The sequence below is a fragment of the Bombus vosnesenskii genome, unplaced genomic scaffold (genome assembly GCF_011952255.1).
Source record: "Bombus vosnesenskii isolate JDL3184/JDL3185 unplaced genomic scaffold, Bvos_JDL3184-5_v1.1 scf7180000013315, whole genome shotgun sequence".
Lineage (NCBI taxonomy): Eukaryota > Metazoa > Arthropoda > Insecta > Hymenoptera > Apidae > Bombus > Bombus vosnesenskii.
In genome coordinates, this window is record NW_022882961.1 from 1,048,517 (window position 1) to 1,071,956 (window position 23,440).

The following is a 23,440-nucleotide window of genomic DNA, read 5'->3' on the forward strand; positions in this document are numbered from 1 at the left end:
TTATACGATAAGTATTCAATGTTGCATAATAACATCATTTCACCGTGCCTCACTTATCATACTCCAAATAGCTTCGCGTCGTATAAATATATAATTTTATTACGTCATAGACGCTCGAGTATAGGTCGCAGGGGGATGGGAATTTTCGCTGGCGCACTGATTATTATTGCATCTGCCAGTAGCATTTTTTACAATTTGTATTTCCCATTTCAGCAACAACGGGACAAGAAAAACGAAGAAGAAGAAGAAAGTAACAGACAAAAAGGAACAAAAATTTCTATGGACGCTAAATAGCTCGCCAGGAAAGTATACTTTATTCGAAAGGCCAGAGAGAATATTTTAAGTCGTTATACGGTGAACAAAGGCGACGAAAAACTGTAGAAGTTTGTTGTCTCCTTATTGCGAGAAAAAGACAATAGACTGCTTTACGTGTATTAGATACTCAGTTGAATTACGATAACAAAAATGACGCTCACCGCTTAGGCCCTGATATAATAAGTACAACCGTGACTCGCGACCCCGCATTATCGATTTAATTCTCAAATGTATACTTTCAATTCGTCCACTAATAATAAAGACAGCGAGAGCGAGCGAGCGAACGAGTGAGTGAGTGAGTCAGTAAGCGTGCAAGAAGGAGGGAGCACGGGAATAGAGGGGGAGATGACAAAAAAAAAAAAGAAGAAAACTGAAAAAAAAGATACACGAGTTACGTTAAAAATAATGAAAAAGTATTGCCAACAAATCAATAATTACGGATCAATGGTTGCTATATTTCAAGTGGTAAATAACACCAATTTAATCGCTTTCGTTATCATAAATAAAAGATAGAGCGAGAGAGAGTAGAAACTTGTCGATAATAAAAGTTGTTGTAAAACTTCTCATTCGACTGTACATCCTTTCCACGAAACACTTCTAAATATATTTTTCTCACGGCAGCCAAACATACACTCTTAAAATTTCCTTTAAACAGACGACGCTCTATTTATCTACCCGTTGTACCATAATATTTCGTCCTAATAATAACGGACGTACTTATCGATTCGACTTTTGGACGTGTGCACGAATAATGTTGTTGTGTTTTCTCTTACGACCCTTTTCTTTCACACGATTCCATTTAATCTCGATGATGTTTTTTTTTTTTTTGGAAAAAGGAAAGAGAAAGCGCGGAAAAAAAACAGCTAAACAATTCGGGGAAAAATGTAATTTCTCATTAAATCGTTGTTAGGACAATGCGAGTCGAGGTGGCTGTGTTAAATCGGGTTAAGGCACATCTATAAATACCTCACTAACTGCGAGTGAGAGAACATGAAAAAGAGAGGGAGAGAGAAAGAAGCACAAAGTGTACTGGTGGAAGCGTGAGAAAGAAAGAAAGAAAGAATACAAGAGATAAAGAAAGAGGAAGAGGGAGAGAGCGAGACATGTAAACGTAGAAGAACAGAGAGAAATAGTAAGCAAGCGTACGAATAAGCAAGAGAAAGAACGAATAGAGTGGGGGTGGAATAAGGGTGGAGAGGGGGAGAGAAAGGGGGGAGGAGGTGGCGGTGGAAGGCTAAGAAACGTGCGAGAGAGATAAACGCAGAATCACAAAGTTGACACAGAGAAATGAAAATGAAACAGAGAAAGACGACGCGCTGATAACGATGGAGGAGGGAGAGAGTTAATCAGTCCTTCTAATAGTGTGGTACATTGAAGATACACACAATTGCATTCGTTGCCAGATGTCTAAGTACACGACCGTCTCCCCTCCATTGACTACCCCTTCCCCCACTCATCACCACGCTGTCACTTCTGCATTACGGACGAGCGAGAACACATCGAGTGAATTCGACACAACGAGCGGAGGGAAGAGAAAGATCGCAGGCGCGCGGAATCTGTATTTAAGCCAGCGCAAGCCAACTTTTTAATTACAAAATTTTTTTCAAATTACTATCGGCTCACCTCTATCTTTTCCATTTCTTTGCTGCACGACTGTCACTTACTATTCCCACAGTCATCTAGGATCCTTTGGCACACACACACTGACGGCACATAGCGCGATATATCACGAGCTACACAAACGCGGTGTGCGTGTATCGAAACGATATAAGTTTGACGCGCGCGGACCAGCGACTCACGGTGCGGCGCACGCCGCTGTCCCATCAAGACTACTTTGTATTTACTCTAATTATGTGACGTCACGGATACACTGCTCGCCCCACCATTCGCCGCCGGAGGCGCCCGAGCTATGACGAGCGTGCTCGAGCGACGCCGAGGTCGAGCGAGCAACGCGCATGGCGAAGCCACCAGTCACCTGTCGTCTCTTCTCCTTCTTGTAGATCGCTTAGTGCAGTACATCGTGAAACGCTACCAATTTTATACACCGTGCGCCTCTTTCTCATCTCGAACTCTAGTATTCGCGGTTACGTATTTTTCTATCGTCACAATCTTATTCTACCACTAATTGATAAGACATCTTCGATTTCCAACAGACACTCCCAAGCGTCGCGTCGTGCAGATAAAACTACATGGCCGATTTTTGTGCTCTCTAACCTGAACCCGATGTAAGAATTTGTGCTCCTGGTGATATGTTGCTTCATGTTCGAACTACGGACTCAAGAAACCGTTCATGTTCGTGTATCTACGTTGAATATTAATATGCCGTGATCGATTAGATTTCAAAATGTCAAACTTTTGCTAAGAGTAATTGAACGTTTGACGTTTAACTCGTGACGCATATTTACGATCTCTGTTATGAATCAGCTGATAGTGCAAGAGTGCTGTTTGTCAAAAGATGGATCTTTCATAATTAGTTGATCATTATCATAAAACAATGTGTCTACGAAGATAAAATACGATATTGATAAAATTGTAATAGACATCGATTGTGCTTTGTAAATTTTAATCATTACGTTTAATGTAAGTGCGGTTACATTTAATTACTTATTGTAAAAACCAAGTGTTAGAATTTAAAGGAATCTATAAAGAATGACGTTAAAAAAGTTGAATGTATTTTGAGAAGCATAAAAATGTGTGAAAGATTAATACAAATAAACAGTAATGATATTCAAGTGGTCGAAATCGGGCAACAAATAAAATATTGTAAGAATTTACTGTTTTATAAATTACTATACGTAAAATAACTATCAATTCCGAATTTAACGAACATGGTCGATATAGATGGACAAGTGTGTCGATAAAAGTGCATAATAAATCACACCACCGTTGGAAAATCATATTTATTTATTCCATTTATTATCCAAAGCTCATTTCCAATGTCCAATTTTCATAAAAAATCTCACGCGTTGAAAATACTTGCCTTTATCGAACACACAAATTACAAAAATCAATGTCTGCCTTTGTGATAGACATGCTACATTCCCCTGCATTACGCTTTATAGGTTAACTTCGTTTTCTCGTTCCGTATAATGAATAGACCCGATAATTTTGCATTCGCGATATAATTCCCTTTTTATTTATTTAACAGTTTTTGTATAACTTTCATATATTATATGACAGAAATTTAAGTGGTTGCTCCAGATAAAGATTTTGTTGTAGCGGAAGGCAACGTGCACGAGGAAATATATAAGAATATATATGTCATATATATTCCTATACATAATATATATACATACACATATATACATATATATGTATATATGTATATACACATACAGATATATATGCATATATTAATGTATATATATGTATATGTATATACTTACAATATATGTTGAAGAAACATGTTTAGATGTCGATAGACGGATTTTAGGCCTATTTCGCGAAACATTGATTTGCACGGTGCTACGATTAGCAAACTAATAGGTACATGCGTGTATAGATTTAATTACAGTGATTATTTCGTTGTTGCTCTTTTCTTTCCTAATTTTCTATTCAGACATCTTTCATGTCCTTCCGTCGCAATTGTTTCATAAAAACGTGACATCATTTAAAGATAGATTAAATGAATGTAAATGAGAATGAATTATTTTCTTAAATTATAGCAAAAAATACAAACAAAAAGAAATGTGTTCGGAGCTGTAATCAATAATGCATGGAGCTACGAAATCAAATTTTTTGACTAGATAAAAAAAGATAAAAAATTTAAATACAAAGTCAAATGCATTTTTTATTAGTCTAAAAAATTAGTTTCCAAAATTTATTTGTTATTATTTCTTACTTGTTTTAGCAAGTATTTGGAAATAATGATTTGCAATTAATTGGTTGAAACTTGTGCAACGGAATTACATGGCGTACGGCCATTACGAGAAATCAGTTTGTGCGAATTATACACACGTCATTAATTGCTGGAAATCCTTTTCCGCCAGGCCGATCAATGACTATCAAAACTATATTACGTGAATTTTTACCTTAATTTATAAACATTGTTTGATATGACTGAACAAATGGCAATACGATGGAGCTGGGAAATAGATCCGCTAATTCATCCGTTAACCGGGTTTCGAATCGAGATGGGTTCTCTGTCTGTAAAAATTGTATGATCATACATCTATCCAATATTTATACGTTATCACGCTTCTTTAAATATGTCTTTGAGAAAGAACAGAATCTTACCGATGTTCTAGCACTAATTAGTGATCGTATGACGGAAGAAATAGCACTTTTATCACACTCGGAATTATAATTGACATGGCGCGGTCAACGAACCGAATCGAAAATTGCACTGCGCAGCCAAACTTAAAATTGGAGGGAAAACTGTTCTGACGATAGCGCCACTAACCACCTTCACTATCTAGTTATAGATGTAGGAACTACGATGATTTTTCTCTTGTGCCCAAAATCACGTATGCAAATCTTTCGAAGTTGAGATTATCTTGGACTAATTGGACTTCAAAATTCAGTGCCTTTTTCGTTCTGTGTTATTCGATTCGAAAATTCATATCTCTCGTAATAACCGTTCTACACATCTTTAATCGTATTTACGAATTTTATTCGAGCTTGTGCATAGTGTAAGAAAGTATTCGAAATTGCGACCGTTTGTGGATTAGGTTATGATTAACGTTGCAACTCAAACTGGCAAAACGAACTTGACAAGCTTTGCTGTTTAAGCAATATAGGGAGGTACACAGAATTCTTTCCAGATATTAAACATGTACATTATCGCGTACGTTTAAACGACCAATCATTTATCAATTTTATATCCAGTTTTATGCTCGTAATTATCTAAACTGGAGTTAGGATATGAATTATATTATCTTTTTTCTTAACGTGGTCAAGGTAACGTACGTGACATATTTTTGTTGTAAAATGTTTTACACTCAGAGGACACTAATTTTTCATACGTTATAATAATTTTTAGGTGAATTTGAAGACACTATAATTTTTAGAGTTACGTTTTACGCCACTGTTGCCAATATATTGGTTTTCTTGGTCCTCTAAGAGTCAATAACTGAAACAATACGAAATAACAAATTTATTCGCTATTTTAAGCACGTCGGTGACAAAATATCAATGGAATTGAAGGAGTCCCAGCATGTTCCATTAACAATCAATTGTCTAAATCTAAATTTGTCGGTACTGTAACCAGAGCATAAGTGGAGTGAGGAAAATATCACAGCTGGCCCCCGGAAACGTCGAAAATCCAAAATAAAGGAGGGACATTGAGGGCCTTCGAGGAACTGCCCGGTCGTCCCAGCACCGACCTTCTTAAACCTGTTCTTTCACACGTGTTTGCCACGTCGAGTATCATTGATAAAACGTATCTGTAAAATATAGAAAAAATGATACAAATAGTAACGATCTAAATTCTAAAAAAGGATTTTCTCAGTAAGCGAACCGGGCTGATCGGGCTTCCTTTTTGCGCGTATATTCATATTATACATGTATATTCTGTAACTAATAGTAATATTAATTGTATGATCGCTATTAACTATTTTTATTATTATTATTATCATTGGCTCGCACGCTAAACCGATCGCTGTGCCGGTGCACTATACTCACAGGTCTTACTTCGAATTTACTTCTTGTATTTATAGAATTTATTCTGTATTGAATAAAAAAATATTATAATAATTTCTTCAGATTGTGAAACAGAGCCTTAAGATTAGGCATTAGTTACTCTTTCGAAATGACGCCATAACGTCGCATGCAGGCTGCGTTAGAAGCTCGTAGATAAGTTTTCGAACGAAATATCTTCCACTACCTGGTTTCAATCTTGTCGAGTCAATGTTGTTATCCCATAATTCAACGTACCTGAAATTTAATACGGTCGAGCGCACCGGTACAGTAATTGGCTTCTACTTGTATTAAGGAAAGCGTGTCGAGGTCGCACGAGGCTTCTGAATTTTTGTTCGAAACGCTACTTTATATAGGGAAATTATAATCACAGATTGATTTAGCGCGTAAATTTCTAAGCGGTCGCGCGTTCCACGACGATTCATCGCGTTCGTTTCTTTTTGTCCATTTATAGGATTCATCGTTTAGATACGTATATATGCAATTCATAATTCAAAGTCTATCATAGTTTTTGGTCGCTAAAGGTTCTTCGTGTCTTTGCTTGTCGATCGCATTCAGTTTTCTTCTTTCGATACTCATTAAATATTCATGTTAATTATGTTTAATTAATTATTATATAACTCACAGACTATTCGATAAGAACACGTAAGCATTATTTCGTCAAGAATTATCAGTTGTAATTGCCATTAGCCTGAAAAGACGATTAAACGAACGATTAATTTCAGGTAAACTTCCAAATACACTCCACACAGATGTACTCACAAATTGTTAAAATATTTAACGCCAAACATCTGAAACAATGAATCCACCAAATACAACAGGTACAGATAGACTTTGAAACAATCTAAACTTGGCGATTCAAAGGATACATCTAACTGTTTCCTGAGATCTTTACGACATACTTCAAGCAGTCTGATATGAGGAACCCGTACGTAAATCTCGTATCTACGCACTTTCGTACTCGAATTGAAGCCTCGCACGAACGCGGTGCCGTAAAATCGTTAAATTTCTTAAAATAATTTCTTTTCTCTTTCCTAGTGTCATGTCGCTCGAGAGCTCTCCCTCACAAAAGGCTACCGCTTTAGAACATACCTATCAATGAATAAATAGTCTAAAAGCATATCACAACTAATACTTTCAATTGTTGCTGCTTTGATTCAGTTTGCTTGCAAAAGCATTAAGAAAAATTTTGTTAAAGAACTGTAGCTTATTTAAGGTGCATTTCCAAGTCAGCTTTTTATATGTATAAATTGAATGTTAGAATTTTTGGCTGGAAAATTCGCTAGTATACCAATCGCTCTCTTTCCTCCGTTAGCCTTGAAAGGAAAAGCGTACACTCGAGCGAGCAACTCGACGTAAATCATGGACCTTTTATCGAATAATCGAACATGTAAGTACTTAATTACTCCGCGTCCCCAGTATTTGTTCCCCCATCGTCTTGATTGCTACCATTCGCAGTTTCTGCGGTATTATCAGCAGATTCTACTTCGACGTTTCCTTCGACCGAAAGTTCGGTCACTATTATTCTTTCTTCTGTCTCCTCTCCCAAAGGATTTTCGTCCTCTTCGGATCCTTCCTCGGGTTCCTCCACCAACAAATTCCCTGTTTCGTTCAGACATTCCGACATCTGTTCCTTGCCTTCTATGGTTTCTTCCGTAATGGAAATCATTTCTTCATTTCTGAACGCGTCCGCAACTTTCTGCTCGATGGTTAGCTGTCTGACAGCGTTCTCCAAGTTCTCTCGTAAGACTCGGTTCATCTTCGTTTCTTCGTCCTGCCACGTTGACGGCATGAACGACATCCGTACGGTTTGGTACAGCCTCTTAAATCCTAATTTCTTGTACAAACTCTGACTCGCGTCATTTTCAGGACGTATCACAACGAACGGCTGGTACCCCTTGTCGACGACTTTTTTGGTCAAGTACCTACGATTTTACTATTATGAATGGAGAAGTATCGTTGGTGTAAGACTTTTTCGAGATTATTTACCGTAACACATTCGCTGCTACTAGAATATGACGATCTACCTCTGAAAATGCATTCTATTTTTATCAGGAATGACTTTATTATTATACTAATGATCTTTTTCTGAGTAGGGTGTTCACCATGTTGTTAGTTTCTCAAATTTTTTTGAAACAAACAATCACGTCGGTAGCAGTGAGAGTGTTAAACTCGTTCATCAAGCAATGATCCGATTATATCACGAAGATATAAAAATATAACAATAGAAGATAAGATTCGTCTACCTTGCTAATTTTGTACCGTAGCCCTTCCGTCTGTATTCTGGCTTGGTCTGCATGGAGAACATGGCTCCATAGTAAGACTGGACCATCCACGCTGCTAAACTTCCCTTAACAAAGACTCCTGCTGCTGGAAGGATTCTGATTAGCCGCAGGAAGACTTCATGACACTCCATATCGTTAGCAGGATACAGTTCATAAATTCCTTCGGCGTGTTCTGCTTTCAGCGGTTGAACTTGTATGTCAGGATCTGCGTCCTCGTCTGCTTCCTCCACGCAGTTTAGGTTGTTCGGGTCCGCGCACATGTAGACATCTCCAGCCACCCTCTCTATAGTTCCTATCCCCTCGTAAAGATGTGTCAACTTTTCCGCTAAGGCATAGTGTATGAAGTTAATGTACAAAGGCTTCGACCAATCGATCAAAACATCTTCGTTCCTCAATAATGTGAGTAGTTCCAGTCGGTCGTTAGGACAAAAGACGCCCACGCTCTCGAACAGCAAACCATGAGGCTGAAAATCGATGAAGTGATTACGTTAAAGAAGAGATTGGTCTTCTACCGGCGCTAAAACTAAGGGAAGTTGTGAAAGGCCTTGTCCTCGGGCGCATGAATTATTTATCATTGGGTTTTGTCGCCGAACGTTCAGATTTACTCTGCCCCGACTTTTAACGTCGTAAAATCCCATTTGAAATTTAACTTTGTCCCTTTGGGGAATTTAGGCACCTTGGTTTCAATGCGATCAAACAAATGAATACAATGGAAAGTATCAGGGTTTACGCGTTTTGATTTACGAATTGGCAAATTTCAGGAAAGGACAAGAGAATTTAACGGTAACAAGTTATCGAACGCACAAGATTGCGGACACGTTAATTAAGTAAAGAACATCGAGAGAGATAGAGTGTAGATTAGAAGAGTCACGACTGAGGTCAGGTAATGAACTGGCAAGGCTGTGAGACAAAAGATTGGCCGAAAGCCAAGCAAGTATCTGGGCCAACTTTTCTGCACCTCTACGCTATACGTTCGGAAACAAGATGAATTTGCCAAAGGCTCGTGAGATAGGTACACATTCCTTTTTCAATTTTATATTTTTTATCCGCGTGAGTATTTAATTGAATCATCGAGTACTTTGTTTCACAGGAGCGATTTTAAAATATTTTATCTTTTAAATTTATGAAAGAAGATAAATTACACGGACAATGTTCGATATCTTTTTCCCTGATATACTCGAGGGAAATAAACGTAGTATAAGTGGACTGTCGCGAGATAGGATCAGTCGCGGTTAAAGTATAATTTGAAACGAATGGAGATTTATTTTATACTCACAGATAATGTCATTCCGGGGAAATGTAAGCAGATCGCGTCCTCGGGCCAGTTATTAGCTACGTAGAAATTAAAATCCCATACTCTGTCATGCATGTAGGTCAACAAAGTCTGATGGAACTGTAAAACAAAGAAGACAGTTACGTTAAAAGCTGCAAACAATCGACGAAGAGTTTGTAGTCTGTTTCAAACCAGTAGTTTCCCAGCTGAATAACCACCTTGCCAAGTAAACGGACAAAATGACAAGTAATCTTTTTGCACTGTAGCAGTTACAAAGCTGTGGATCCGCGAAGAAACAGTTGGAAATCTTTTCATCTCGTGGAAGAATTAGAAGAGTACAAGCTCTTGGGGTAGTTAAGGGGTGGATTTCTTTCCCGTGGTGAGCATTGACTAAAGGCAACGTCTGAGATGAAAAGGTGGATATTTACAGGGAAGCTGCAAGATAAAGAGTAATCTAGCCAAGGGCGACGCTCCAGACGTCGGCTCTTAAAATAAAACACGTGCTATCTCTGATACGTTCGTGTCTAAAGCATTCCCTTTTTCTTCCTCAAATATTGTAATGATTTTCAATTTTGCAGGGGGGGAAAATAGTCACGATGAGTTCCATTCGTTCGTCCACTTTTGCCACCAACAGACATCGAAATCGAATCATATTGCTACAAAAGACTATGGTTGCCAATAACTGTAACAGACGACCATTTAAAATTCTAGTGATATCTGTATCGATTGCAGAATATACATATTGAATGCAGATGCATCATGCGAGCTACTAGCTCTGTAACAACCTCTCGGTTGAAAGTAAGTAAATAATCGACAGTATTGCGGAACGTCGTAGTCTGTCCTAGATTTTATATAACCGTTGCATCAGGCAGAATGGACGAATATCATGCACGATACACTGCGAACGTTCTAGCGATTTCACACGTCAATTTAATTTGGAATTTGAATACGACCCAATAGCGTCACGTAGTCGCGAGTGTTTTACCCGTTACTGCCGATATCTCTTCTATTATTTTTATTTTTTACATTTTATTTTTTCGTCAAGCGTATGGAATTTTAGCTTCCTCGACCGCATGAAAGACAGGCAAATTCCCCGCATCTCGTTTTCTGAAAAAGGAACGTAAGCGTGCTCATTTTTACTTGAAATATTTTTGTGAGCACAGATGTCGTATAATAAAATGTTTCACATGCATCGCGTGAAGTATGACCGGCATAAATTTACATATCACTGGCTCGATCGTGAAAAGAGCCGAGAGAGATGATGCAAATAAGAAAGTTGCAGGAATTGTCCCGATTCGTTTGGTGTCTTTCGAGCGAAAATGCTTCTCTTCGCGCTCGACGTGTCGCACCGCGTATACATAAAATTAATTTTGAGAAATTGAATCTTCATATCCAGTAAAATATTAACACGTAAATTTGTTTCAGCAGCCTCTTCTTATCTAATTCCTTATGTCAATTAATCTTAAAAATAAATCCACTGATAAAGTTCCTCTTTCTCTCTTTAAAATTTCATTTTTATTATACACTGGCAAAAGTGAAACTAAAGAAGTTTATTTACCTTATCATGACCTTAAAAAGCCAACGTTATTGGAGAAACTTCAAATTGCTAGCGAGATAAAAGTCATGCAAGCTAATTTACCCGGTTTAGAGATAATAATAGAGTAACACGTAACGTGCGTTAACGTGGCGAATAAACGAGACCTGGCAGCTTTATTATTTTTAATATATAACCGTATTTTTCCTTTTTCCTTAATGAATATACTTGCAACCAACGTATACGTGTTTCACGCTTCGTATCACACATTCTGTTTTAACAAAAAGCAGAATATTACCGTAACAGAAATACTTCGTTATTTTATGAACAGTTGATTGATATTTCTTCAGGTCGTACTAACTGTACCTATTTATATGAAAGAAAGGAAACGAAATGGTGTCATTATGTACACTGCTGTTAGTAGTGTACTATAGTTATCTTACCTCATCGCCACTTGCTACCGCTGTAGACAATCTCCCCTAAGCCGAAGAGCTAATGTAAGGAAGAAAAGATGATGTATGTTGGGCTTCGAGTTTCTCTCGCTTCATCCACTTGTCACGGAAACAAAAGAAGAAAAAGGCGATTCAAAAAGTGGTCCGGCGAAGCTACTCATTATCGAACCTCTTCGAGACAGGCTGTCGTTGCTCGTTAAGGATCATCATGACGCGTTGTAAGCGTGCAAGGAGCATCGATTCAAATGCGGATTCGAAAAAGCCGTACAGCATCGCGTGTGCACGTCCGGACACAACCTTGACCTTGCCTTTTCGTTGGTTGGCACAGCTTTATTCGAGGATAAATGACGTAGCCGGCATGCGCCATCGTTTCATGCTGGCCAAGCATTATAACACACAACGCGAGTACCAATGGTCATCGTTAATTCTTCCGAATCGCGCGAACTGCTAATGCGAAGCGGGATCGCAGAAAAGATGAAAAAATAACACCGGAGAACCATTGCTTGCGAACAGAACCATCTTTTGGAATTTTGCATTCAAGGAATTAAAGACGGTACGGTTTGTGTCCAGTTACGAAATTTTTGTATCTTTGTTAGTTAGTTTTCGAAAGATATCGTGAAGTACGCTATAAGGCTTGCAAAATAATAAAATGCAATAAAACTACCGTTCGATCATCTTTTTCAAAGAAAGCCTAAACGCGAGAGGATTGTGTATCGCTTATGCCTGGCATAATACAAATGGTAAATTACGAACGTTATGCGAGACGTAAGAGCTTATGATCGCAGATAAGCAATCGACGACTTTCTCGATAACGTTAAACGCTTACAACATCGAATTCCAATGGAGTGTCGCAAGAACGAATCTCTGTCGATATCGCAGTGAGATTACGAGATCAACGCCGTGCGTTGATCATGGAAACGCAACCTTGGCCTTGACTCCGCTACACCTTGCACATCGGTACCGGAATTGAGGTGGCGTGGCCAGCAGTCGTAACACCGGTAGTCCCGCCAGCCGTCGACGAGCAACAAACAAAGCTCTTTTTAGATCGATAACTCACTGGCTCGAGAGTGAAAGGCGAAAGAGAAAAAGATGGATCGATGCCGGCGGAGTCTCTTTGTAAATTCGTCGCCCCGCCGTTTTCAGCTTTAAATATTTGGAAATTGCTGACACGAAATTCTTCAGATTTACTATATAATGCACAATTCGGTCTTGATTACAAATTTCAATTACGCCTTTATTACGATATCTTAAATTACTTCGATCTATGTGCTCAGGTGTTCAGAAAATAGTATACAGACTGTTGCTTATTCCCATTATAGGTACTCGAGTGTTTTTAACGTCTATCAATACCTATTACTGCAGCAGTACGTGCGAAGAGAATAGTCGAGGTCGTAATAAATGGATACGAGACATTTAGTATAGATATGTACTGTGTTATACGTATAACGTATACTATTCGATCGAGATACATACTATGTAGTATCTTTTCTAGAAAGAAACTTTAAAATTACGTATAGTACTTTCTTATTTCCATTGATATTTTACAGATATGCGTATAACATGCTACAAAAAAGAAGGAGGAGGAAGATCTTATAATCGATGCTTGAGATGAAATGTTCAACGCGAACACACTATAATGAAGAAAAGGAACGAAGCGGCACGAGTAAACTTAATGAAAACAAACTGTACGTATAACGACGCAGCGTAACAATAAGGAACGGAACGTAAGATACTCGAGGAGAATGAACGGAAAGAAAACACCAAAATCAAGAATATGAACTAAGATGCTGATTACGCTTGAACGATAAGACTGATAATACAGATGATACTGGTATCACTGAAGGTGGTCTCTCCAGTTCGCCGTGTATATCGATCGTGGTTGTGACGTCATAACGACGTCAGCCGAATGAATTCGGTGAAGATCGGCTTCAAGACTTCCGACACCCGAGATTCGGTACACGGTGCATAACCTGCCGATTTGTCAGGCCACTACATGCGGCGAACGTTGCTGCAACAGCGTGCGTAGAAGGCAATTCATAATTCGAGATAGCATCATAAATGACCGATAACGGTGATCGATATTATCGTTAAAAATATTTTTATAATTTTAAAAAGTAACTTTTTTTCTCCATCGCTTTTCACACGTTTCTTTGTCATCGACCAAATAGATATCGAATACACTTCCCTGACTGTGTAGGAGATTAGCATTCATGAGATACTAATGTATGCATGGGGACGCAATCTGTTTCACAGAAGTACTTCATCGATAAGTACAACGTCAAGTGATTTGAAATTTATAATCTACATTAGATATCGAAATTTATTAAAAATAGCTGTCCTGATATTATTAATAATAGATGTCCTGAAACTTTTGAGTGGCTGTGCGCAGTGAACTTCTTATGGCGATGTTAAAATGAACTATGGTACAGCCGTTCAAAAAAATATCAGCTTCATACACATGGCCGAATGTGGCGAACGTACGGCGATGGTGATGAACACGAGGACACGTTTTACCATCGCGTAATCGGTGCACACGCGATTGATCTATCGAAACGTGTCGTCAGCAAAGAGATTTCAGCCTCAGTTTGGTATCATACATTAATACGTGCCTAGCTTTCTATGTACCACTTAGAAAAAATATCACGCCGCGTTGCTCGCGCCACTTTACGACCCTGCGTGCAAATATCCCGGCGAGAATATCGCCGTTGCACAAGGCGACCTGTACACGGTTACGACCTTGACACTAACCTAGCACAACGGCCGACCACTTATACCGGGTTACGGCGGAAATACTACGCAAGGATCTCTTCCTTTACACCGGTAATCTCATCCTGTCGATCCTCGCCCCCTCTTCCCTCGGGAGTCCTGCGGATATCCTCCCCCTATCGCCCGGCCAATTTTCTCCCAACTCCACGACAGATTCTGTATCCCTATTTCCTCTTCTTACTGTACATTTATCTCAAATATTTTTTCTTTCTTTCACTCGTCCTTTCTTTGATCGTTTTTTAAGTTTATCTTAATCCTCCATGAGATCGTTTACGCGACCCTAGGTGCGACGTTTTATTCGTGCACTTCTTTAAAACGAATTTTTCTCTTTTCCGAAGAACCTTTTAATTCTTGGGTCCTGCGAGGATCTATTTGTCCAATTATCATAAATCTCGGACACTAGGAACATGTAACATCGAATAATAATCGACGGGCTAAGGATCGCGCTGGTGTAAGTCAGGATCATAAGGATTTCTTATTTCAATTCTCAAATGTACCATCCGTTTAGTTCCACATTTAATTAAGTTAAAAATTTATTCTAGACTTGAAGCGATATAGTGAACTTTTTATAATAATAAATACAAATCGTTAAGAGCTTGTATAATAAATAGGGAAGAAAAATTAGGCCTGGGTAGAAAGGATGCAGCTTGTTCACGGAAGATGCGAATGTATGTATAGTCATGAAAGTTAAAGTCATAAAAAGTGACGAAGGTTAGATCAACTTGAGGTCTATTTTGGAACGTCTTCGAGTCGATCGTGTTCCAAGTTTAGGATAGAAAGCTAACGTGAACGTCTTCCAAGGACTTCAGGCTGCGGAGCGATAATTTAAAGGTGGCAAGCGCGTGCAGGTATTGGCCTTCGTTCGCACTAAATTCCTTGTGGGTTGTTTTATCGCGTCGCGGTGAATTCCAAGGACCTTAACCTTGCGATATTAATCGTGTCGTGCATTCTGCGCGCGTAGATTTACGTGTCACCTTTTCTACAGCAGCGCAGATCTATGTGTTCACCTAGCCTGCATTTCTAACCAAATTCAAGGTCTCGTCTGGCTCTCATAGCGTGATTTAGAATCGCGTTTTTGAGCAGAAGATGCCACGAAGCTCTTAATTAAATTTTCGTCCGCAAAAATTGGCCCGCGAATCTCGTAAATCAGCCGCCTTTCACGTATTCGCATTAATGCCGCAAAAAAATATAGTAATTTCCAGAGAACCACTGTAATTATGCGAGCGTTGGAATAATTTATTCGGAACCGGTTATTTTGTTTTTCGAAATGTAAACGCGCTCGAGATCGATCGCTGGAATTATTATTAGTCGAAAACACGGCATCCGAGAGGAACGGGGAATATTTTCAAGCAGGGGAAACCTAATTTGCACGTGTAACAAAACGAATTAAGTTTTTCCGTAGGGCACGTAATTTCTGATTCATTGGTTTTTGCATTAAAAAAGGTACCATTAATTACGAAGAAATGTAACTTATACAGCTTTCAACCGTAAAACTCTATTCCATTCTCTTCAGAGTTTACATGTTCTATCTATCTGGCATTTCTTCATTTTTTAACATACGTTCGAAATGTCTCGTGTCTTTTATCTTCTGAGCAAAATTGTCATATACAGACAGTTGCGAAATAACGGTTAAATATCCGAAATTGAACGAAGATAAATAAATATGGTACGAAGAAAATGAAATAGTAGCCATGATATTCAAATGGAGCACGGTAGTATTTGAAATAGGTAATTTCAGTAATCCATAATAGAAACTCTAAGGGCAAGACAAATTACAAACTCCGGTGGTCCTGCCAGGATTTCCTGAATTTCTTGTGCGTAAACGCGAGCCGAGCAAATTCAAAGGGAAATTGCACGCACCTTTAAGGATTCGGGCAGGTAGCCAGCAAGGAAGTCCAAGAGTCGAGGCAGCTCTTCCTCGGTGAGCAGACGAAAGTTCCGGCCTCGTTCCATCGCTTCGGGGCACTCCATGCTGAAACTAATTACCAAGAGATGATTGTGTAAGTGGCACGAACTTTCGAACCTCAGTCGGTCTCCGCCGGCCGTAAAACACGTGACTCTATGTCCCTGTTCATAATATGTTCAATGATATTGCTTCTTCTTTCATTGAATTTCTAAAAACTTTCTTGCGATGATTTATTCTGTAAATTTCCCTTTTTATACTCAACTGTTTATCCCGATCTTTATGCCGTATGAACGAAAACTGTGAGATAGAGTGTCCTCGGAACGACCCTATACAACTGTAAAGCGATCTTTGACGATCTCTAAAATAACTTCCGTGTGACTGCAGATAATCTTCAAAACCGCGACTTCGCATGATTTGACATTAACACGACCTTAGCAATGAACGACCTTCGTTTAAGACACGACATTGATTCCAATGCTGAATAATTAAGAAAATGACGAGAAACGTCAAACATTATTAGTTGCAGTCTTATTCCCGATGAATCATATAATTTGCAACGATCGGTCTCCAATTACTCGTTTGCAACAATGACTGGACAGTTGATCGAACGTTTTCATTTTTCAGGAATAATAATCGAAGAAACATGGAAACATCGTAAAGATGAAAAAGAAATACATAAATTGACGTGCGATTAGCGAGCATTAAAAGCACGAGATCTTATTTCCATGCTCGTTCACAGATGTTTATCGATGGACGATGATTACATAATTACAGGTACTTTTGAACTTTCAAATGTTAGAGAGCCAACACTTTCTGTGCATAGTCAAGGTCTAACTTTGGTTTATCGTGGCAAGCAGAATGTGTCCACGTGTTACACACATCCATCATCGCCCGCGCTAATTGTTTCAACCTTCCAACCTTGTTTCGCATGAGAGGGAGAAAGAGAGAGAGAGAGAGAGGGGGAGGGAGAGGAAGATAGATAGAAAATTATAAATGAAAATTTAATTGGATAATTACAAAGATGACGAGCACGCTATGAAGACCAGCACATTCCTTTTAAGGGTTTTATACATTTTTATAGACTTTTGTAGAGCACAGAATTTGTCAAAGACTCAGGCTCGAAAGTAATAGATATTTTTAAATTAAATACGTATTTAGGACATTTAAAAAAAAAAAAAGTCGAGGTTTAGGAAACGGATTTCTAAAAGATTTTCTGGATGATACTGATTTAGCTTCTAAGAATTGCAAAACAATTTCAAAAAGATAAGAATTTAATATTTTTAAGAACTAGAGATCAAAATTCAAGATATTCAGTGCTCGAGAACTTGTGATTTCAAAGGTTAAAGAATTACGTAGAATATAAAGCAACTTAGGATGACTTAATCTTTTGCCTATATACATAGTGGATGAAGCTAAAGCACATTATCTTTCAAATATCGATAGCGTGCGTTTGTAACACTCTTACCTAACCCTGTACTATCAACAAAGTCGTCGATGAATAAAATATAATTTCTGTGCTCTTCGTCATTAGCTGAGAATTAGAGGGATCTCCGATGCCATTTTAACAATGCAATACATTATAGCACTATAACAAGAAAATAACGTTAATCGGGATTAAGATAAGCGATCTATCGCTTTAATTTTCTTGCAAGCGATTTATTTTATCAGCGAGAAATTACAAAAGCCGTCAAATTTAGCGTTAATAAAATGAACGTTTAGTATTTTAACTTACTTTTGTCAGTAGATGAATTAACTGTTGTTGACAAATTAATTGTACCGTAAAAATACTTTACACAGGATATCAAAGTACACTGAATTTATTAAAAGCAAACTATTAAACTTGCTGACCGCGATGTAGCCTTTATCGTGAAAGATTAATTGCTGTAATCGATGGACCGAAAACACATATGGACAATATCGATTAGCCGCATGTATAAACATAAGGTAGTATATCGGAAAATTGAACGAAAACATTGAATTTTTATTGAGTTTATGTCTTATACAAAGAAACTCGTTGTTATCAATAAATTACTTTCGGAATAGATTCATCTTACTGGGTAAGGCCTTTGTCCTTGAATAAATCGGTTAAAGCGTAAAACTGCGTATCTTTTAGTATCATGGACGCCATTAGAATTAATAGGAATATTTATTTTGCAACATTATATCAAACATACTTTTAACGGTACGATGATTTAATTAAATGGCGCAATTAAACGAGTTTTTCAGCTTAGGATAACGATACGTGTGAGGAAAGTAATCTCACTGAGAGAATTAAGTATAGACACAGGGAAATCCAGCAAGATGTAATAGGATTGTCCCTCATGACCCATAAAATCCCGAGAGCACTGAAAAGAATAATTCTTTTGAACTCGTCCACCTATTTTATTTCTCGTTTCCTCCAAAGAGGGAATATTTTTGTTTAGATATTTCGTCAGACATTTTCTTGCCAATTTATTATCGTAACTTACCCCTTGCCGCGTGTCTGCGTAATTGCTTGCCTATTTTCACAGTAAAATAGAACAGGCATCGTCCAAATCTAGTTGATTCGACGGCACCGTATTTTGAAATCGATCGAAGGAACATTTTTAATCAACCACAGAAATAAGAATGACAAAGAAAATGATAAATGGAGAACAAACATCGAGACGTGGCACGTTCACAGCATCCCAAGCTGCTTACGATGAGTCTTCACTTACTGGTAAGTAATCAACGATTATATACGTGCCTATTTGCAGGTTCTTCTCTGCGGAGAATTACACCGGTGTCACGATAATGCCACAACAGGAAGCACTATGTAATCGGAGCCGCTTAACGCGCAACAAATAAGCTCCCAGAGGCGCACTACCGCCAAAAGATCGTTTGTAGGTGTCATTCGCAATAATACCAATTTATCGCGTTTACGTAATTATTATAAAAAAAAAAAAAACACTATCATTAGATTCGTTCGATTTACCTGAATGAATCGCGTGAGCCTTGTTCCAGCAAGACGAAGGAGAATCACCGCGATCGACGGATGTTCGATTGTCGAAAGAAAGGAGAATTACGCGACGTAAGATCGGCCGGAGGTGAGAATGGCTGCGGGCTGTTGTCAAGGGGTAGTTCCAACGGAGGCACCTGCCCTCGCCGCCCCCTGAACCCGCACTGCCGCCCCTGGGTCACCGTTACCCTCCTTGCACCGACCACCGCCGTGCTGCTCCTAGCGCAGGCGCTCTTTCATTTCAAAGACGTATCACTCCCTCTCGGTACCCAGCACTGCGCAATTTCTGATTCAATCTACTTCAGGGATTCTTAATCGAATTTTTGTAAATTATCTGGTTTAGAAAAATGTAATCGATGTAGCAGTTGTGACTACAACAGAATATATAAAAATATTCTATTGCATTGAATATCATATTGGATGACGAGAAGAGAATTATTTTTTATTGAGTATACATAAATATAGCGTTATTCTAGGTAAACGTTACAATCATAAATATTAGTTTATTTTGTGCAAGCGTGACAATTGTAATGTATCATAATGAACATAGAAAGGAGTGAGATATGCCTTGTACGTGGAAATCGATATTTTTGCAAAGATATCATCGATATGTAGTTATGTTTCTCAAGCTGTATTTTCTTATTATACTTAGAGAAATTGTCTCTTCGATCCTTCATAAATATATATATATATATATATATATATATATATATATATATACGTATATATAAAGCTTATAACCCTTTGAGCACTGCGCTTTACTCGAGATTACTGATGCAATACGCTCAGGTCTTTAAACACGTAATCGCTTTATGTTACACGATATTACGAACTGGAGAAACATTTATGAAATGAATGAGCATAGGTCAATCGAAGTATTCGTGTTTACTTCTTTTATTGACAGTTTATTAATTCTTATGACGAAAACATATACATATATCTATTTCCGATACTCCATTATTTTTCATTCTTATTAATTTCAGTCTTATGTACAATAGTGATATGAATGTAAATAAAAAATATTGCAGTGGAATATTTGTTTGGAAAATTTTAAGCATTATTGCGTTTGTGATGAACCCTCGCCACTGTACGGCACTGCGTCAAACGTCGTGGCGCAGAAAAGCACAGCTTCCACTTCTCTTCATTTTCGCAGATCGATCCGACCGACTGACAAACGTAATCGAAAATCTCGAGGTTAAAGTTGCCTATGCCAGTGGTGTGCGTAAGGAAAGTCTAGATGTAAATTACTTAAGTTTCATGTGATAAATTTCTTCACAAGTGTGTTTTTTATAACGAATCTGCAATGTTGTTTCATAAAAATTTGTATGGAAAATACCAATCTAGCCCTCTTAACTTGTGAAAGAGCGGGCAACAATGGTCATATACAATTTTATCCATTCATTTGCATAACTATTGAATCTTGGATAATTTAACCAAGTATTTTAAGAGACTATAGAATCTTTTATATCAATATAAAGAGTGTCAAAAAAGTAGCGAACTTTTCAGAATTTAATTCATTTGCTAGAATATGCTGTTAAAAAGATTTACTAAAGTGAACTCGCGGCATGATCTTTTCGTTCAGAAGATCGTGCAATCTTATCTTTATCGATAGGAAAGTGGACGAAGAAGAAAGTAATTACATATTTTCAACACGAGCATAAGTGTGCAATTGTTAATTGATATGTGGACGAGCTGGTTTGGCACAGGTAGTTTCTATTTCTTGATTTCCTCTTTAGTTCTTGATACTAAAGTATTATTATAAATCGTTCAAACCAGAGCCTTCATCTTTATTTATTAATACTCGGTGATAGATAAATCAAGTATTTAAATATTCCCTCGATATCTGGTCATTCCTTCTTGTAACAGACGCGCATGCGTCTTGAACTTAACGCGTGTTATCAAATATTGATAGACACATAACCTACAAGAGCTTGTTTTTAGTTGTTTCTATGAATACAACGAATGAAAAATTGATAATTTTCTAAATTATTTTTGATGGCATGTGTTAATTAAGAATTAAGTAAGTACAGCGAGTTATTGATAAATTATAGAATATATGTGTATATAAAAGAGGTTAAAATGTTTGGTACTCTAAGCCCAATTCATGTATTACGTTTGCGTAGTATGTATATGTATACATAAATAAACTAGATAGTAATATAAATGGTACTTATAAGTATTACATGCTAATAGTTCATATTTGAAAAAAAAATTTTTAATAAACATTGTTATTAATTAAGTTGCCAGAAATAATTGAAACACACTATTTATCTACGCAAGATAAGTTTATTTGTGTCCAACTATATGCTATAATACAGGAATTAATTTAATTTTGTTTACATAGACACTAATAATTTGGATACTGTAAAAATACGTAATTTTTTAAAAGGTAGTTACACATGAAAAAGAATGCAATGTGTTTTATCCGTTTTTATAGATTATATTAACAAAGTGAGTATGTCAAGAAGAAAACCTGGCAACGGTGACAGACAATTCAACAACGTGGATTATACACAGCTTACAGAAACTGACAATGGCTTTGTTGATTCACAGGTCAGATATCATCCTTTATGTACATTTTAAATATTCTTCTATAACTTCATAATAATGTAAATACATTAATTAAAATTGATCAAAATATCATGTAATTAAATTAAAAATAATACAAAGACAAATACTAATGATTAATTACATTTGTCTCTAACAGTTTGTGAATCCACCTGTGAAAATACCATGGAAAGCCATTATGTTAGCTGCTCTTCTTTTTGTTGGAGGTACTGTTATGCTTATCATGGGTAGTCTAATTGTAAGTGGACATATTGATTCAAAGGTAAGATATTTTAAATACCTTTTTTAAATATTTTTAAGCAAAAAATATATAATACAGTTACTATTACATTTTATCATATCTAAGAAGAATATTCTATTCATTTTACTTGTAGCTGTATTATTTATAATGACAATTTCATTATAATTTAAATGTATATAATGTGTATTTAATAATTACTTTATCTTTTACAGTATTCAGATCGTATGTGGCCAGTTATTATTTTAGGAATTCTAATGTTTATACCAGGTGCTTATCATATGAGGGTAGCTATTTTAGCTTATCAAAAGGTACCAGGTTATTCATTTGATGATATTCCAGAGTTTGATTAATGAACTACAACTTTTTTACTAAGTATTAGTTGAAAGGTCAAACATAGTCATTAATATATTAAACATTTAATTTACATCAAACTGTTTTATATAAATTGTAGATATATGTTTTTCTTGAAATATATATGTAAGTATTTACAGTTAATATGACAGTACAATTTGGTGTTGTACTTAGGTGTCCATTTTATGCAAGTATTGGATTTAATCTTAATTTAATTTAATTTTAAAACATATGGCAATTAATCAGGATATCAAAAGTTTAATTGTCAGTATTATAACTACAATACATGTTATTTTTGTATAACTGTAGTATACTTTCAAAAAGAACACAAATTTACATGTACATATTCTACCATTGTGTAATTACATAATACCAATGATCTGTGCAGTTTTATTGTACAATCTACCAAAACATAGTCAACTTAAAAATAACAAAGCCATTTTTTAATTTGTAATGACTTACATATAAAACAATTCTAATGAAAATTAAAACAATAATCAATTTCCATAAGCGAAATAGCTTAGAAAAAATGTAAAGAAATATTAATCCAAAGAGTTACCCACTTTGATAAGGAGTAGAATCTTGTTTTCATTACTTTTCTATCTTATCCTTTAAGTAACTTAAGATACTTTTCTTAGTTAATTTACATATTTTATCTAATCTCCTTTTTGTTATTAAAATGGGTGGATTAAATTGACTTTTCAATATATTTTTCATTAAAATTTTGCTTTTTTCAATCCTTCCAGATTGGTCTTTTCTTTCACCAATAAATTTCTTATTTAAAGGGATATTTTGTAAAGAATTAAAGTTCATTTATGAAGTTGGTAAATTTCCGTAATGAATTTTATATTAGGTATAACTTGCCTCAAAATTAAGATATATATTGAATTCTCTTGGGTTAATATTACCGAATCCATGTCCAACATGCAATAAAAGTTGTATCATTGAATCCAGTATTGCAAGATACATTTCTTCTTTTGTCCAATTGGTATTAGGTTGTTCGGAAAGTTGCTTTCATTTTATAAGGAAATAATAGACGCACAATATTTTTTGTTTTATATTAGTTTATTGAATTATGCACGACCGTAATAATAGAAATATAACGAAATGGACCATACCTAATTCAATAAAATAA

The 23,440-nt window shown here is 36.7% G+C and overlaps 3 protein-coding genes and 1 long non-coding RNA gene across 6 annotated transcripts in view; 2 read left to right on the forward strand and 2 right to left on the reverse strand.

Annotated features, from left to right (window-relative positions):
• Nucleotides 1-2,148, reverse strand: part of LOC117235317 (mastermind-like domain-containing protein 1) — a 172,285-nt gene extending 170,137 nt beyond the window's left edge. The window contains exon 1 of one of the 2 annotated variants that reach the window (XM_033497209.1): nucleotides 1,939-2,148. In XM_033497209.1, the coding sequence (XP_033353100.1) occupies nucleotides 1,939-1,953 (15 nt within the window). In that variant the 5' untranslated portion in view covers nucleotides 1,954-2,148. The remainder of the gene's footprint in view (nucleotides 1-1,938) is intronic. The other variant, XM_033497211.1, reaches the window with a different exon arrangement.
• Nucleotides 2,131-3,214, forward strand: LOC117235320. Its single transcript, XR_004493656.1, has 2 exons — nucleotides 2,131-2,398; nucleotides 2,469-3,214. It is a non-coding gene; the product is annotated as an uncharacterized LOC117235320 (long non-coding RNA).
• LOC117235318 lies at nucleotides 3,200-19,292 on the reverse strand. The gene is made up of 5 exons (XM_033497213.1): nucleotides 19,122-19,292; nucleotides 16,123-16,240; nucleotides 9,514-9,630; nucleotides 8,199-8,701; nucleotides 3,200-7,877 (listed from the first exon to the last, which is right to left on the reverse strand). The coding sequence occupies exons 2-5, from the start codon at nucleotides 16,231-16,233 to the stop codon at nucleotides 7,355-7,357; spliced, it is 1,254 nt and encodes a 417-aa protein (XP_033353104.1). The 5' UTR covers nucleotides 16,234-16,240; nucleotides 19,122-19,292; the 3' UTR covers nucleotides 3,200-7,354.
• A 986-nt stretch (nucleotides 19,293-20,278) lies between these two features.
• On the forward strand, nucleotides 20,279-22,684 carry LOC117235289 (transmembrane protein 230). 2 transcript variants are annotated; one of them, XM_033497168.1, is made up of 4 exons: nucleotides 20,279-20,851; nucleotides 21,583-21,698; nucleotides 21,853-21,975; nucleotides 22,167-22,684. In XM_033497168.1, exons 1-4 carry the CDS (start codon nucleotides 20,827-20,829, stop codon nucleotides 22,302-22,304), a joined length of 402 nt encoding a protein of 133 aa, XP_033353059.1. In that variant the 5' UTR covers nucleotides 20,279-20,826; the 3' UTR covers nucleotides 22,305-22,684. The 2 variants fall into 2 exon arrangements, with proteins under 2 accessions (XP_033353059.1, XP_033353060.1); XM_033497169.1 differs by lacking the exon at nucleotides 20,279-20,851 and adding an exon at nucleotides 21,011-21,165 and having other exon boundaries at nucleotides 22,167-22,478.
• The last annotated feature ends 756 nt before the right edge of the window (nucleotides 22,685-23,440 follow it).

Excerpts from the sequence above, each read along its gene's own strand:
- LOC117235318 (XM_033497213.1), bottom strand. The coding sequence starts at position 16,233 with ATGGAGTGCCCCGAAGCGATGGAACGAGGCCGGAACTTTCGTCTGCTC. Across the intron at positions 9,631-16,122 it reads ACCTGCCCGAATCCTTAAAG|TTCCATCAGACTTTGTTGAC; the intron begins GTGCGTGCAATT and ends TTTGTTTTACAG. Across the intron at positions 7,878-8,198 it reads TACGGTACAAAATTAGCAAG|GTACTTGACCAAAAAAGTCG; the intron begins GTAGACGAATCT and ends GTAAAATCGTAG.
- LOC117235289 (XM_033497168.1), top strand. The coding sequence starts at position 20,827 with ATGTGGACGAGCTGGTTTGGCACAG. Across the intron at positions 20,852-21,582 it reads GACGAGCTGGTTTGGCACAG|ATTATATTAACAAAGTGAGT; the intron begins GTAGTTTCTATT and ends CCGTTTTTATAG. Across the intron at positions 21,699-21,852 it reads ATGGCTTTGTTGATTCACAG|TTTGTGAATCCACCTGTGAA; the intron begins GTCAGATATCAT and ends TGTCTCTAACAG.